The sequence below is a fragment of the Colias croceus genome, chromosome 23, assembly GCF_905220415.1.
Source record: "Colias croceus chromosome 23, ilColCroc2.1".
In the NCBI taxonomy this organism is placed as follows: Eukaryota; Metazoa; Arthropoda; class Insecta; order Lepidoptera; family Pieridae; genus Colias; species Colias croceus.
Window position 1 is genome coordinate 686852 of NC_059559.1, and position 14655 is coordinate 701506.

The window sequence follows — 14655 nt, forward strand, 5'->3', positions numbered from 1 at the left end:
CGATCGCCTTTTTTAGGGATTGGGTGGACAAGAGCAGTCTTCCACGAATTCGGAACAATGCCTTTGGCGTAAGAGAGCCGAAAAAGACGCGTTACAACCGGTGCCAACTCAGGAGCACATGTCCTAAGCACAATAGGGGAGACTCCATCCGGCCCTGTCGACTTATGGATGTCAAGGGAAAAGAGAGCGTTTCGAACGGCACGTTGTGTGAAACGTATATTCGCCATTGAATGGTTGCACCGCGGGATGGTCGGCGGTGTCTTTCCCCTGTCATCAAGCGTCGAGTTCCTAGCAAAGAGAGCGCCCAAGAGTTCGGCTTTCTCTTTAGCGGAATGGGCCAGAGAGTCTTCGTCCTTGTGCAAAGGTGGAAAGGATGAACGACAGAAGTTACCTTGGATGGCCTTGGCGAGGGACCAAAACGCCCTTGTTCCCGAAGGAAGTCGCGTTAGTCTATCGCCAAGTGCACCAATATAACTAGATTTAGCCCTAGCGATTTCTCTTTTGTAGGATCTGGAGGCAAAGTTGTACTTCTTCCTGATGAGACCAACGCTTGGATCGCGACACGCCGTTGCTGCAACCCAGGCTTGAAAAAGTTCCTGTTTCTGGCGAGACGCCATGTTACAGGAACGTCCAAACCAAGGCTTGGATTTGCCACCGACGGGCACAACAGAGTATGGCACAAATAGTTCCATACCCTGCAGTACCACGTCAGTGATAGACTCAGCACAAGCGTTGGGATCCTCCGAGGAGAAGCAAACAGGCCCCCATGGGTAGGAAGCGAAAAAACCACGCATTCCGTCCCAGTCTGCCGACTTGTAGTGCCACACACGGCGTCGAGCTGCAGGTGTCTGCTGTTTCGAACCCGTAAGTGGCACCATACTCCGTATCAGGCAATGGTCTGATGACCCCAGTGGGGCCACGACGGAGACCTGATAGTTCTCGGGATGTGTGGTCAGCAGAAGATCCAGAAGAGAGGGAGTATGGCCCTCCACATCCGGTATTCGCGTAGGCGATGAGACCAGCTGTGTTAGGCCATAGGCTAGAGCGAAATCGTGCACAGTTCGTCCCGCGTGGTCAGTTGTACGCGACCCAAGCCATTCAACGTGGTGGGCATTGAAATCGCCTAAAACCACAAGCTCCGCAGAAGGGAACTGTACAAGCAAAGTGTCGATCATCTCTTGGATGTGCTCAAATAAACGGTCGGTACCAGTATTCCCGCTGTGGGATCTGTACAGGCAAGCATAGACGCGAGGGTGGTCGCCGCAGTCAATATGCAGCCAGATAATGGACAGATCCTCACCTTCAAGGGTGCCAAGACGTCGACAACAGATATCTTCCCTAACGTATGCGCATACCCCGGCACGCGGTGCAAAAGTATGCTCCAGCTTAAAACCAGGGTATGTGAGATAAGATACGTCGGCCGGAGTTGATATCTGAGTCTCAGTCAGGAAGAGCAAGGCCGGCTTAGCCGTCTCAAGATGGTAGTGGACGGCGTTTAAATTAGTGTGCAGCCCCCGGATGTTACAAAAGTCCACCGTGAGAGTGGAGGGGGGTGATTTTCTTCGCTTGCTCTGCGAACCCCTTGGCACATGACCGAGCGGAATTATGCCCGCCCCAGAATACGACGGGCTGCCGCAGCGCAGGCGCTGCGGGAGGGATTCTCCTGCACCGTAGGTGCCGGTACCCTCCTGGGGTATTCTGCCTGATAACACCGCGTTCATATTTGGGGGTTGTTTTTGGGTCTCCGGACCCCTCACTCACCGTACGAAACACGGTAGCATACTGTTAATATGCCACCATTTCACGCCGGTTTTCTGTGAGGGTGTGGTAACTTCCCCGGTGCGAGCTTGACCCATTTCGTGCCGAAGCAATGCTCGACTCCCACTATAGAGTGATTCAAGAGGAAGGTTTTAGTATATAATTTATTAGGTTTTAGACAAAGCGGGCGATACCGCGGGCGGTAAGCTAGTTATATACAATGTGTGGGCTTTGAACAGTCTGTCGTACATACTTCATATTTTGGATGATGCACATCTAAATATATGTATAACCCACTAGCTGCTCCGCGCGGTTTCACCCCCGTGGCTCCACTTCTGTTGGTAATAGCGAGATGATAGGTATATAGCCTATAGCCTTCCTCGATAAATGGGCTATCTAACACCGAAAGAATTTTTCAAATCGGACCAGTAGTTCCCGAGATTAGCGCGTTCAAACAAACTCTTCAACTTTATAATATTATTAGTATAGATTTTACAAGTTCAAAGCTCTCACTATGCTTTTATTAAAGTAAATCGATGATCTTTTAAGATAGGTTACAAAATCGATTATTTGAAGTGCTTGAAGAAAGTTATCCATTGCATCTTGAAAATATTAAATCATCGCTCAGTCTGTTTAAAAGCACTCGTTTACAGCTGCAGCGTATGGAAATAGCTGCCGCCCACGCCGGGTTTTTCCGGCAGTTCCAGACATTAACCTGACTACAATACTATCTACTTGTTTCATTTTCTTTGCAAACTTTTTTATGTATCTATAATAAACGTATTTCATTTTTTACCGATTTCAAAAAAAGGAGGAGGTTATCAATTCAGTATGTTTTTTTTTATGTATGTACACGGATTACTCCGAGGTTTCTGAACCGATTTAAGTGATTCTTTTTGTTCGATGCGGGATGGTGTCGAATTGGTCCCATAAAAATTTTATTCGGATAGGCCCAGTAGTTTTTATTTTATGAGCATTTTTGTCTGTATTTGTAAATGTTGCAAGTGCAAGTTTGAAGTAGGTTGTTTTTAACGCAGCTGCAGTTATCATTATTCATTTCAATATAAATGAATAAATGATGCAATAATTGTTTTTAATTTTAATTTTGTTTTAACTAATCTAATTTTAATTTAACTTCCATATGGAAACACAATATGTCCTGAAATAAAACAATTTTATTTTATTTTTTCAAAGTAAAAACTAAAAAGTAAGGTAGGTACCTAGCACACCGATTAACCGAATCGCAAAATATGTATTTACAGTTTTAAAAATCCATCCAGTAGTTACTTACTTTTTTATTTATTAAAATCGTTAAACAAAGAAAACGTATTTTTTTTTTCAATTTCAAACAGGCTGCAAAAAATAAGCAATTGAAAATTAAAAAAAAAACAGGCTACTAACCTGATTAAAATTACTATACGCATTAACGTTGCCATGGATAAAATAATGAATATCCAACATAAAAAAAAACATACAAAAATATAATTTTTTTTCTACGACCAATACTAAAACACACAATATTAATCGAGTAAAAATAAACATTTTAAGTAGTTAGCCAAAATCTTAGATGCCAAAATTATCATAAAGATTCCAGATTTAACAAATAAACATCATTTTTGTAATTATATTTAAGGCAGGCTATAGACACGTTTTAAAAAAAATCATGTACCTACCATTCCATTTTTAAATTCTCGATTTGACATTTCAATTTTCAATCCTAACTTTTTCTAGATTCTTTAGAAGAAATTGGAATGGATCACATTGTGCAATAATTATTTCTGGACACCGCTAAATGAACGGATATCTAAAAATACAGACGCATAGCAGATCTAAAAATAAGGAAGACGCGAATAATTCTAACGTGAGTCGTGAATCCAGGTCAATGTTCCGACAAGGTTCCGATATGGTTCCGACAAATGAGTACAAATTACTTTGATACTAATGTAATCTACACGAATATTATAAATCTGAAGAGTTAGTTTGTTTGTTTGAACGCGCTAATCTCAGGAACTACTACCTAGTCTGATTTGAAAAATTATTTCGGTGTTAGATAGCCCATTTATCGAGGAAGGCTAGAGCTATACTCTAGCCTTCCTCGATAAATGGGCTAGTCTATAATAGTTAAGAATATAGTAGGTACCTATTATATTACTTATCTGTGTTAATATGATAAAACTGAAAAGTTTTTTTGTTTGCTTGAACTCGTTAATCTCAGAAACAATGGGTTCGATTTCAAAAATTATTTCACTGTTCCATACCTAGACTATTTATGAAAGGAAGGCTATAATTAAGACATCACGCTAAGAGCAGAGCAATGCAGATAAAACCGCGGGGCACAGTATTAAATAAAAACAACAGTATTAAATAAATACAAAAAATTGCAGATCACAATAAGTACATTTAAGTGAATAGATTTAAAATTATTTTACATAAATTACAAAAAGAGCGTGTGTGCCGAGCACACGTGTCAGAAGTGAAACTTTGGCAAGGCAAACATATACAATACCAAAATCGTCGCCTTACTCCATGACGTGACAGTATTGCCATAACGCGACCTTGAAATTTTACTCTCAACGCGCCTGAAGTTTCATTTTAAAAATATATCAGCAGTTATTTGTTACCATCTAATTTTATGTAATAGTAAATATTTATTATCTTCCCTAATACCTACTTTCAACTATGTCATTGATCGCATGGGTTGCTTGGAAGAAATTGCGTGAAGCAATAAAGCCGCCTTTTGCATCAAATTTGTATTTTCTGTTTTGTGTGTAATAAAGATTATAAATAAATAAGTAAATAAAATATATTTTTCTCCTATTTTCAGTGATCCACACAACAACATTGATGCCTTATCACGACCGAAGAGACAGAGTTATGCCTGCAGGTGAGACTTTTCAATATTTACTTATGCTTAGCTAAATCTTATTTGAATAATACTAGATATCGCCAGCGGCTTCGCCCGCGTTTTCAAAGAAAAACCCGAATAGTTCCCGTTCCTGTGGGATTTCCGGGATAAAAATATGCCTATGTCTTATTCTTGGTTTTCAGCTACCTACATACCAAATTTCATTGTAATCGGTTCAGTAGTATTTACGTGAAAGAGTAACAAACAGCCATCCATCCTCATAAACTTTCGCATTTACAATATTATTAGTAGGATAAATCTATACTAATATTATAAAGCTGAAAAGTTTGTTTATTTGTTTGAACGCGCTTATCTCAGGAACTACTGGTCCAAAAAAAAATATTTCTGTTTTCTTTTTTTGTGTAGTGTCTGGGAATTATTTCTATGTTAGATAACCCATTTATCGAAGAAGGCTTTATGCTATAAGTATATCATCACGCTAAGGGTCAACTCACACCAAAAGAGCGGCGAAGCGCAGCGCAGCGGCCGCTCGCGAATGCTCGAACATTCTCGGGAATTCCCGCGACTTCTCGCGCAGTCGCACGGCTCCGTTAATGGAATTCCACGGAATTCCAGCGGCGCCGCGGGCATCCGCGCGACTCGTTCGAGCTTCTCATGCGATAATAAGTATTATAGTAATGAAAATAAAGTTAAAATTCATATGACACGGAAACTGCGCTCCGCTTCGCCGCGCTTCGCCGCTCTTTTGGTGTGAGTTGACCCTAAGACACAGGAAAGGAGCACATGCTGGTGAAACCACGGGGCTAAGCTAGTTTTTAATATTGTTCATAATAATATTATGCTGATAAATTATATTTAATTTTCAGGGAAGATCAGTTCCAGTGCTTAGACGGTAGTTGTTTAGACTTGGCGTTAAAGTGTGACGGTAAAGTCGACTGTCGCAACGGAGATGACGAACGATCCTGTCGTTTGAAGTGAGTAAATACCAAAAATACCTACCTAATTATTAGAGGATTAATCTTGTAGTAACAATTTTATTTACAGCTTTTTATAATGCTTTAATTTGGCATTATAATGACAAAATCGCGGCTTTTAAACAAATTATTAAGACGACTTTCGAGCTGGATCATAGCAAAGCATGATGCTCGAGCTAAAACATGATAGATTTACAAGCTAAAGAGCAAAATCTATTGTGTACTAGCTTCCGCCCGCGACTCCGTCCGCGCGGATGCTGGTCTTCGCGTGGATGGTTTAATTCTCCATTTTCAGTACCTAACTCTGACAATGACATCTTATAAATATCTATTGAACCCAAATACGGCTAGGCCTATAATACGCAACGTGTGTTCGCGGTTCTACAAAACAACGTCTATGGATAAAACACAAAAATTAATATTTTTTTTTCTGCGTATTTTTCCAGGATAAAAAGTATCCTATTTTACGCCCAGGATAATAAGGTATAATTATACCAAGTTTCATCGAAATCGAACCGTAGGATTAGTGCGTTCATAGTTTTTATACTAAAACCAAAATTTTATGTATATTTATAATTAGGAGATAGATAGGATTCTCCTAATATATATAAATATTATACATAAAAGTTTGGTTTTAGCAAAAAAACTGTGAAACTTAATCTATGGAAACTAAGAAGTATACGTATATTTGATATACTTAATACAATTATTTTAACAGAATGTTTATCATTTTTGGTTACGATTAATAAAATAATCTTTTTTTTCTCCACCTACCTTTTTAACTTGATTGAGCTGATTACCTTCTGTCCTAGTTGCTTGGAAGAGATCATCTGCTAATTTTAACCAAGGATTGAAAAATCGCCCCTTAGTTGTATTGAAGAATAAATAAATAAATAAGACACAATTATATTACCAGAAACATAAACAAATGCAACGACGGCACTATAATATCAATGGACCGGGTGTGCGACGGAAAAGTCGACTGTCCGGATCGCAGCGACGAGTCGCATGCGCTCTGCAGGAAGATGCAGTAAGTGTGATGGATTTTATGTTAATTTTTTTAAATTATTACTATTTTTTATGTTTTTTAAAGTGTAGACTAAATTAGCCGTGTTAGGCACTTTTTTGTAGAGAAGAGCCATAGAAAAAATTGTTGTTGCTGTTTTGAAATAATATATAATATTATGGCGGCGGGAACTATTTTAAGATTAAGAAATATCTACACGTGGTCAGAATAAAACATCAAATGGAAATTTTAAAGCTGAAGAGTTTGTTTGTTTATTTGTTTGTTTTAACGCGCTAATCTCGGGAACTACTGGTCCGATTTGAAACATTTTTTAGGTGTTAGCACAGTATTACAATAAATATGGTAATACTGTGGCTATAGGCTATAATATTATATCATCACGCTAAGACTAACAGGAGCGGAGCCACGCAGCTGAAACCGCGGAGCGCAGCTAGTTCATATAATATAATGTGATATTCCAGATGTCCAGACTACCTGTTTCGTTGCACGTATGGTGCGTGTGTTGACGGGTCGGCGCCGTGCAACAACGTCACCGATTGCGCTGACAATTCTGATGAATTGCTGCCAAGATGTAGGAAACAGAGCGATATTGTCGGGTTAGTAGGTATTTAATTTCAATGTACTTATTTATCACTTATGTAGTGTAGTGTATAAAACAAAGTCGCTTTCTCTGTCCCTCGGTCCCTTTGTATGCTTAAATCTTTAAAACTACGCAACGTATTTTAATGCGGTTTATTTAAATAGATAGAGTGATTCAAGAGGAAGGTCTCAGCATATAATTTGTTAAGTTTAATGTTGAAGCAGCGGGAATAGCTAGTTATTATGATATTTAAACTCAAATAAAAACCCATAAATGTATGAAATACTTTTTACTAGATTTTTTTTTTAATTAAAATATACCACCGAAAAATTATACACGTTCCAGGGACAAGTTCAGATGCTCGGACGGAGAGATGATAGACTTGTTCCTGGCCTGCGATGGCATCTCGCACTGTTCAGATCACTCCGACGAACAACTGAGCGCTTGTGCATCTGCTGTATGTTCCGCGAACTTGTTCCAGTGTGCGTACGGCGCGTGTGTGGATGAAGGCGCCGATTGCAACGACGTGAGTGACGTCACACACACACACACACACACACACATTTTTTTAGGGTACAGTACGTTTCACGAAAGATGGCCACAAATGGCGGCCGTCTGCGTCTACTTAAAACGTCATTATGAAGAAAAGACTTTAGACAAAATAATATTTTAATGTTGGTTAAATAATTTATTTTTTATTTATTTAAAATTAAATCCGCCCGCGCCTCACCTCGCACCTCCAAAGGGACCTAAAATATGCCTTCTGCGCCGTGGTCATCTTTCGTGAAATTATAAATAAAAAAAATAAAATAAAAAACACTTTATTGCACACACAATACAAAACAAAATCAAACAAAAATAATACACAAACGAAGCGGTACAAATAGGCGGCCTTATCGCTAAGAAGCGATATCTTCCAGGCAACCTTAGGATATAGGAAAAGTATGAAGAAAAATGAATAATTGGATAGTAGAAGGAGCATAGCGAGGCATTATAGAAGGTGCAAATAAAAGTAGGAAATAGATAAATAAATACAAATATTAATACATATTATATACATAGCAAATAAAGAAAAATAAAGAATACTAATTATTACATATAAAAACGTCAATTACAAGGCATACAAATAATAGTAAAATTACAATCTTGATGAAACACAAAATATTTATATGAACAAACAATATCAACAACATAGCATTAAAGTTGAGAAAAACAAAAATAAAAGTAAAAGTGAACCTATTAATGTGACTGTGTGAGTGAATAAGTGTGTGTTTGTGTCTGTGTGTGTGTGCGTGTGTGTGTGTGTGTGTTACTTATTCAAGTTATTGATAATAATCATATATCCGTTGTCCGTATAGTACCTAGTACCTACCTACTAACATTCAATATAGAACTCGAGTTTACTCCCAAATCCACAAATCTGATGTATAAAATGACAAACAGACACCACTTTCACTTACAGATACAAGAGTGCGCGGATGGCTCGGACGAGGACGCGCTGCTGTGCAAGCGAACACTCATCACCACTACCACCACCACCACCACGACCACTGCACCAGCAATACAGTGAGTTGATTCGTACCAAAACCTATTGGAACGAAGTTGCGAAAGGGGGCTAGGTGGAATTAAAACCAATTTTTTTTATTTTTTATTTATTGATATAAAAATCTTTGCTTTTACAAATTTTCGCCAAACTGTAGAGCAGTTTGTTGGCGATAAAAAATGTAAATCTACATTCTGCAAATAAAGGAATTTGAATTTGAATTTGATTTGTATCGACACTTTAATAGTTGTAAGCCGCAATGAACAATGTGAGCAGCAAAAAATTGTTTTTTATGTTTAACTACCGAAAATCAACAGTGACGTGGCCAGTGTTATTTTGGCGCTATTGAAAAAAAATCAAAATCTAAACTTTTTTGCAACAACAAATTCACCTGCGTTTATCCAACCATCTTTTTTACGATTTCTTCACGCTACCTTAATGTAAAGCTAGAACTGTTGCGAATATTCAAACGATCGGGTTGAGCAAAAAAAATCGTCACCTTAAGCTAATTAGCAACAAAAAAAGCGACAAATTCTGGCGCTGTTTTTTTAAGCTATTGCATAGCTTCTATCGCGGGCCTTGAGCGCGGGGACCGAATCGAGAAATTCCGTAACGAAAAAACCTCACGCTCCCCACTCCGACGGGCGGAGGTGTGGCTTGAAGGCATAGCATGCAATAGCGCAACCGCGGCAGTCCCCGAGTGCCACACATCGTTTTTTTTAATTTCGCGAATTTTTCACCGCCAGCTTTACAGAGCTTAGTTTTATATAATATACAGGAGAAAAAATAATAATATAATTAATATTTACTAATTAATATTCCAGACCGCACATTTGCGCCCTCCCCCCACACCCCAAGAACGGTGCATTCCGTTCCAACATAATCCTGCAGGACGCGCAGAACACCCTCATTTACGTGAACACGATCTGCTTCCAAGGGTACAAGGTTGTGGGGAATGAGAGCTTCTTCTGCAGTAATGGGGTCTGGTCGGATATTTCGTTCCCCAGGTGTGAGCGTGAGTATACTTTTTTTGTTGATAGATTTATTTGTTCAGGGAAATGTATGACATTTACAATTCTTACTTATAAATGAAAAAAAAAAAATGTTTGGGAAATCCAAAAAATTACAAAACGTGTTAGGCGTTAAACGTGCCTAACACTTGTAATTTGTTTTTAAACGGAAAATAAAAAAAATCGGCTTCAGGAATACCTCACCTCCTTAAATTTTGTTTTAAGGAGGTAGGAATCAGCCTATTGGTGGACACAACTATGGGGATTATCTCGGCAGACACACCGCCCCATATCTCGATAACCAGATATTTGAGCCGTTTATGTGACTCGGCCTAAAAATATTTATTATTATTATTTATTTAATATTATAAATGCGAAAGTTTGTGAGGATGTGTGTGTGTGTTTGTTACTCTTTCACGCAAATACTACAGAACCGATTACAATGAAATTTAGCACATATATAAGTAGAAGGCAACTTGGATTAACACATAGGATAGGTTTTATCCCGGAAAACCCACGTGAACGGGAGCAATGCGGGTTTTTCTTTGAAAACGCGAAAAGCTAGTTTATAATGTTATGGTAGGATTTATTATTACTTTTTAACCGACTTCAAAAAAAAAGGAGGAGGTTATCAATTCGGCCAGTATGTTTTTTTTATGTATGTACACCAATTACTCCGAGGTTTCTGAACCGATTTACGTGATTCTTTTTTTGTTCGATGCGGGATAGTGTCGAATTGGTCCCATAAAAATTTTATTCGGATAGGCCCAGTAGTTTTTATTTTATGAGCATTTTTGTCTGTATTTGTAATTGTTGCAAGTTTGAAGTCGTTTGTATTTAACGCAGTTATCACTTGCTTATACATACAACTCACATTATTCACACATACATACGCACATACAAACACACACACACACACCCACACCCTACCTACACTACGTCTTCAAAATACACATTTTTTTTAATCTTTAATTCTTTATAATAAGGAACCTTGTTCAATAAATGATTTTAAAGTGAAACTTTTATTACATCGTCTCGAACTTTTTGGTCTGTGTAGCGCATGTCGCGTGACGCACGATACGTACGATAATTATCGTACAAATACGATTATTTTCTAGTTAATTGCCTATAGTGTGAAAAAAAGTTTCACTTTTACCGTGGTTTCATAAAAGCACACAACATTTTATTTATTTTATTTTTTTTATTTTTGCTATACATTCAGGATCGTGCAAGCTGGAGCCGTCCGAGAGCGTGGTATACAACTGCGTGGTGACGGATTGGTCGGGCGCGGACGGCACCCGCAAGTGCGGCGGTGAGGAGCTGGAGGGCACCATCGTGCAGCCCGAGTGCCGCAGACCGAACTACTTCAGCGCGACCGACCTGCCCTACATGGTGTGCAGGGACGGCACGTGGAACTACCGGCCCAAGTGTGACCCAGGTGCGTGTGGGGAATAAATAAATACAAATAAACTAGCTGTTGCCCGCAGCTTCGCCTGCGTGGAAACGATAAATGTTCATGGTACAAACTTTCATCCCCTATTTTATCCCCTTGGGAGTAGAATTGATTAAAATACTTTCTCAGGGGACGCTTACGTCCTAACGTCTACCTGTATGCCAAATTTCAGCCCGATACGTCCAGTGGTTTGGGATGTGCGTTGATAGATCACTATATCAGTCACCTTTAAGTTTTTTATATATAGTTATATATAGGTAATACTTCAGGGCATTTTCACACACGGCACGATCTGATCCCATTCTAAGCTTTCGCTTGTGTTATGGAAACCAAATGGCTGATGAACAAACATATATAATTTTTAAATAAATACTTACGTCGATAAAAATTAACACCCAGACACAGTGCAAATATCTATGTTCATCACACAAATATTTGCCCCGGGTGAGAATCGAATCCATGACCCCTGGCTTGGAAGTCAGGGCCACTACTAACGAAACTACTAACTAGCCTACTACTAACTAAAGCCAACCGGACAGTCAGTTCTCTCTCACAGATAAAGAAAATTCGTTCCATCCAGGAGTCCCTTGACACAAGTTTTTTTAAGCTATTGCATAGCTTCTATCGCGGGCCTTGAGCGCGGGGACCGAATCTAGAAATTCCGTAACGAAAAAACCTCACGCTCCTCACTCCGACGGGCGGAGGTGTGGCTTGAAGGCATAGCATGCAATAGCTTTACCGTGGCAGTTTTTTTTAGCAGTATCCATTGAGATAATAAAACTACGTATGGAGGAGATACCACGAACAAAATTTGTGCGCCATTTTTTTGCTCTAACTAAGTTTTAAAAATTATTATCTAGTTAGGTACTTATCGATGAAAGTTATTCCTTTGCACTTTTCCGTATTATTTGTATTATTTGTGCAATATAATACACACACGAAGACATATTTGATGCGTTTCACTTTAAAACAAAAAATGAGCGTGCAGTTACGCCATATGGCGTATGTTGAGCGAAACATAAGTGATGTAGGCGGTGTCGTCTCCATATGTATATCTCAATGGCAATATCTTGTTTTTGTCGCAGAGTGCGGCACGCTAACACCACGCGGAACTCCACTGATCCTGGGCGGGGAAGTGGTCGAGCGCGGTGAAGTGTCGTGGCACGCGGGCATCTACTGGAAGAACATTAGCAATACGGGAACCACGCACGAGCAGATATGCGGCGGGTCGCTCATCAGTGACTCTATTGTGTTGTCTGGTGAGTGACTGGGAGGGAAATTACAAAACATGACATCTATCATTGCACGATATTTCACACTTCTATTTTATTGTAAGTTATTTATCTTCTCTGTCCTTACATCATATAATTATTTATATACATATTATACAGGGTGACTATTGCAGATATCAAAAAACTTTAAACTGATATCGAAAGTACTTAACCTAATGATTAAAATGGCCATAATAAATTTTTAAAAACAAAACGAGAAATATCCAGAGCAATCGAATTTATATAGAATAACTCGGGTCACGAGTGGCTGAGTTGGTCAAGCACCCGCTCCGGAATGGCGCGAAAGGATGCGGGTTCGAGTCCCGCCTCGTGATCGAATTTTTTATATTCTTTATAAATTATTTATAAAGAATTTGAAAGCCATAAAACCAAAATATCAATTTCAAATTTATATATTTTTTTGTATATCTATACAGGGTGTCCCACTATTGGTATACTAAGTGCGAGGGGACTTGTAGTTTTGCATACACTGATCACGTAAAAAATACTTAAACAACAAAATTACGTCAAAATTTTTTTGCTTAATTTTTCCTGAAAATCAATGTTTTCTTCTCTAGCTTCGCGCAGCCGGCATATACCGCTTCTTAATGTGAGCATTTCGTTTATGAAAACATAATTTTAAACGATAGCTCACGTGCTGGTGGCAAAGTGGGCGGGTTGCTTGTTATGGGTGTACAAATAGAGTTTTAAGAATTTATTTATTTGAAAAAAAAATGCGTCTGGAATTTTATAAGTATTTTTTAAGTACTCAGCGTATGCAAAACTATAACCTCCTTTGAGCTTAGTATACCAACAGTGGGACACCCTGTATATATGTATGTATGTCCAGCGGCGCACTGCTTCTGGAGCCCGCAGTATGGGGCGCTGCCCGCGTGGCACTTCGCGGCGGCGGTCGGCAAGCTGCACCGCCACTGGGACGCGCCCGAGGACGCGCTCTACGCGCAGAAGCGGAACGTGAGTATCACTAATATTGTGGCTGGTTGCAGAGCTTGACCGACCATCAGTGCGTACGTCAGTCGCGCTTGTCATATGTATGGAAATTCATAAAACCGTTCATAGCTAGACCGACCATACGCACGCGTATTGTCATGCGCATTAGTGTCATAGTCATACACATTGTTGATGTATCGTCAGGACCGACGGTACGCACTGACGGTCGGTCAAGCTCTGCAACCAGCCTATAAATGCGAAAGTTTATGAGTATGCATGTGTATTCAAGATCAATTAATATGAGTCATGATTTAATTTTAATTTAAACTGATATTATAAAATGGAATTTAATTTGATCATAGCAATATCTGGCTCTACTGTTTTCAATTTAAAAATTATTATGTGTATAATAATCCATTTACAATAGTTATTTAGTAATATGTTATGTAGTAATAAGAGACATAGTTATACAAAGTTCAAACCTAAAATCCTTCTAATATTATAAATGCAAAAGTTTGTAACTATGCATGTGTATGTGTATGTTTGTTATTTTTTTCTTTCACGCTAATACTATTGAACCGATTACAATGAAATTTAACACACATGTAGAGGGTAACTTGGATTAACACATAGGATAGTTTTTATCCCGGAAATCCCACGGGAACGGGAACTATGCGGGTTTTCCTTTGCAAACGCGGGCGAAGCCGCGGGCGGAAATCTAGTAAATAAATAAATAAAGATATCTATTCCCCACCAGGTAAGAGAGATAAAGCTATCCGACCGTTACTACGGCGCGGCCATCAACTACCAGTACGACATGGCGGTGGTTGTTGTTTCCGAACCGTTCTACTACCGCACCTTCATACGCCCGATCTGTTTGAGCTTCTCCCAGACGTTCAATAAGGAGCAGCTGAAGAGAGGCAATGTTGGCAAGGTTGGATTATCATTTGTTAAACGTTACTTTTGATTTAATATTTTTGTGTATGAATATTATATTTGAAGTGAAACCTCTTTTTCGGGGTTGAAAAAAATTTTTATGTAACATTTTTCCGTTACGCGCCATCTTTTTGTCTTTCTGTCTGTCTGTTACTCACACGCCTAAACTACTGAACCAATTTTCATGAAATTTGTATGGAGATATTTTAATATCCTAGAAAGGACATAGGCTACTTTTATCCCGGGAAAATGACGCAATCCCGAAAATCCCACGAGAACGGGAGCT

At 39.0% G+C, this 14655-nt stretch overlaps 1 protein-coding gene across 2 annotated transcripts in view; it reads left to right on the forward strand.

Moving 5' to 3' along the window:
* LOC123702118 (modular serine protease-like) overlaps positions 1-14655 on the forward strand; it is a 36830-nt gene that overhangs the window by 19609 nt on the left and 2566 nt on the right. For both annotated transcript variants that reach the window (XM_045649763.1, XM_045649765.1), the window contains exons 3-13: positions 4583-4642; positions 5491-5598; positions 6515-6628; positions 7087-7221; positions 7551-7731; positions 8668-8771; positions 9573-9763; positions 10981-11196; positions 12297-12470; positions 13333-13457; positions 14191-14367. In XM_045649763.1, coding sequence (XP_045505719.1) covers positions 4583-4642; positions 5491-5598; positions 6515-6628; positions 7087-7221; positions 7551-7731; positions 8668-8771; positions 9573-9763; positions 10981-11196; positions 12297-12470; positions 13333-13457; positions 14191-14367 — 1585 coding nt within the window. The remainder of the gene's footprint in view (positions 1-4582; positions 4643-5490; positions 5599-6514; positions 6629-7086; positions 7222-7550; positions 7732-8667; positions 8772-9572; positions 9764-10980; positions 11197-12296; positions 12471-13332; positions 13458-14190; positions 14368-14655) is intronic.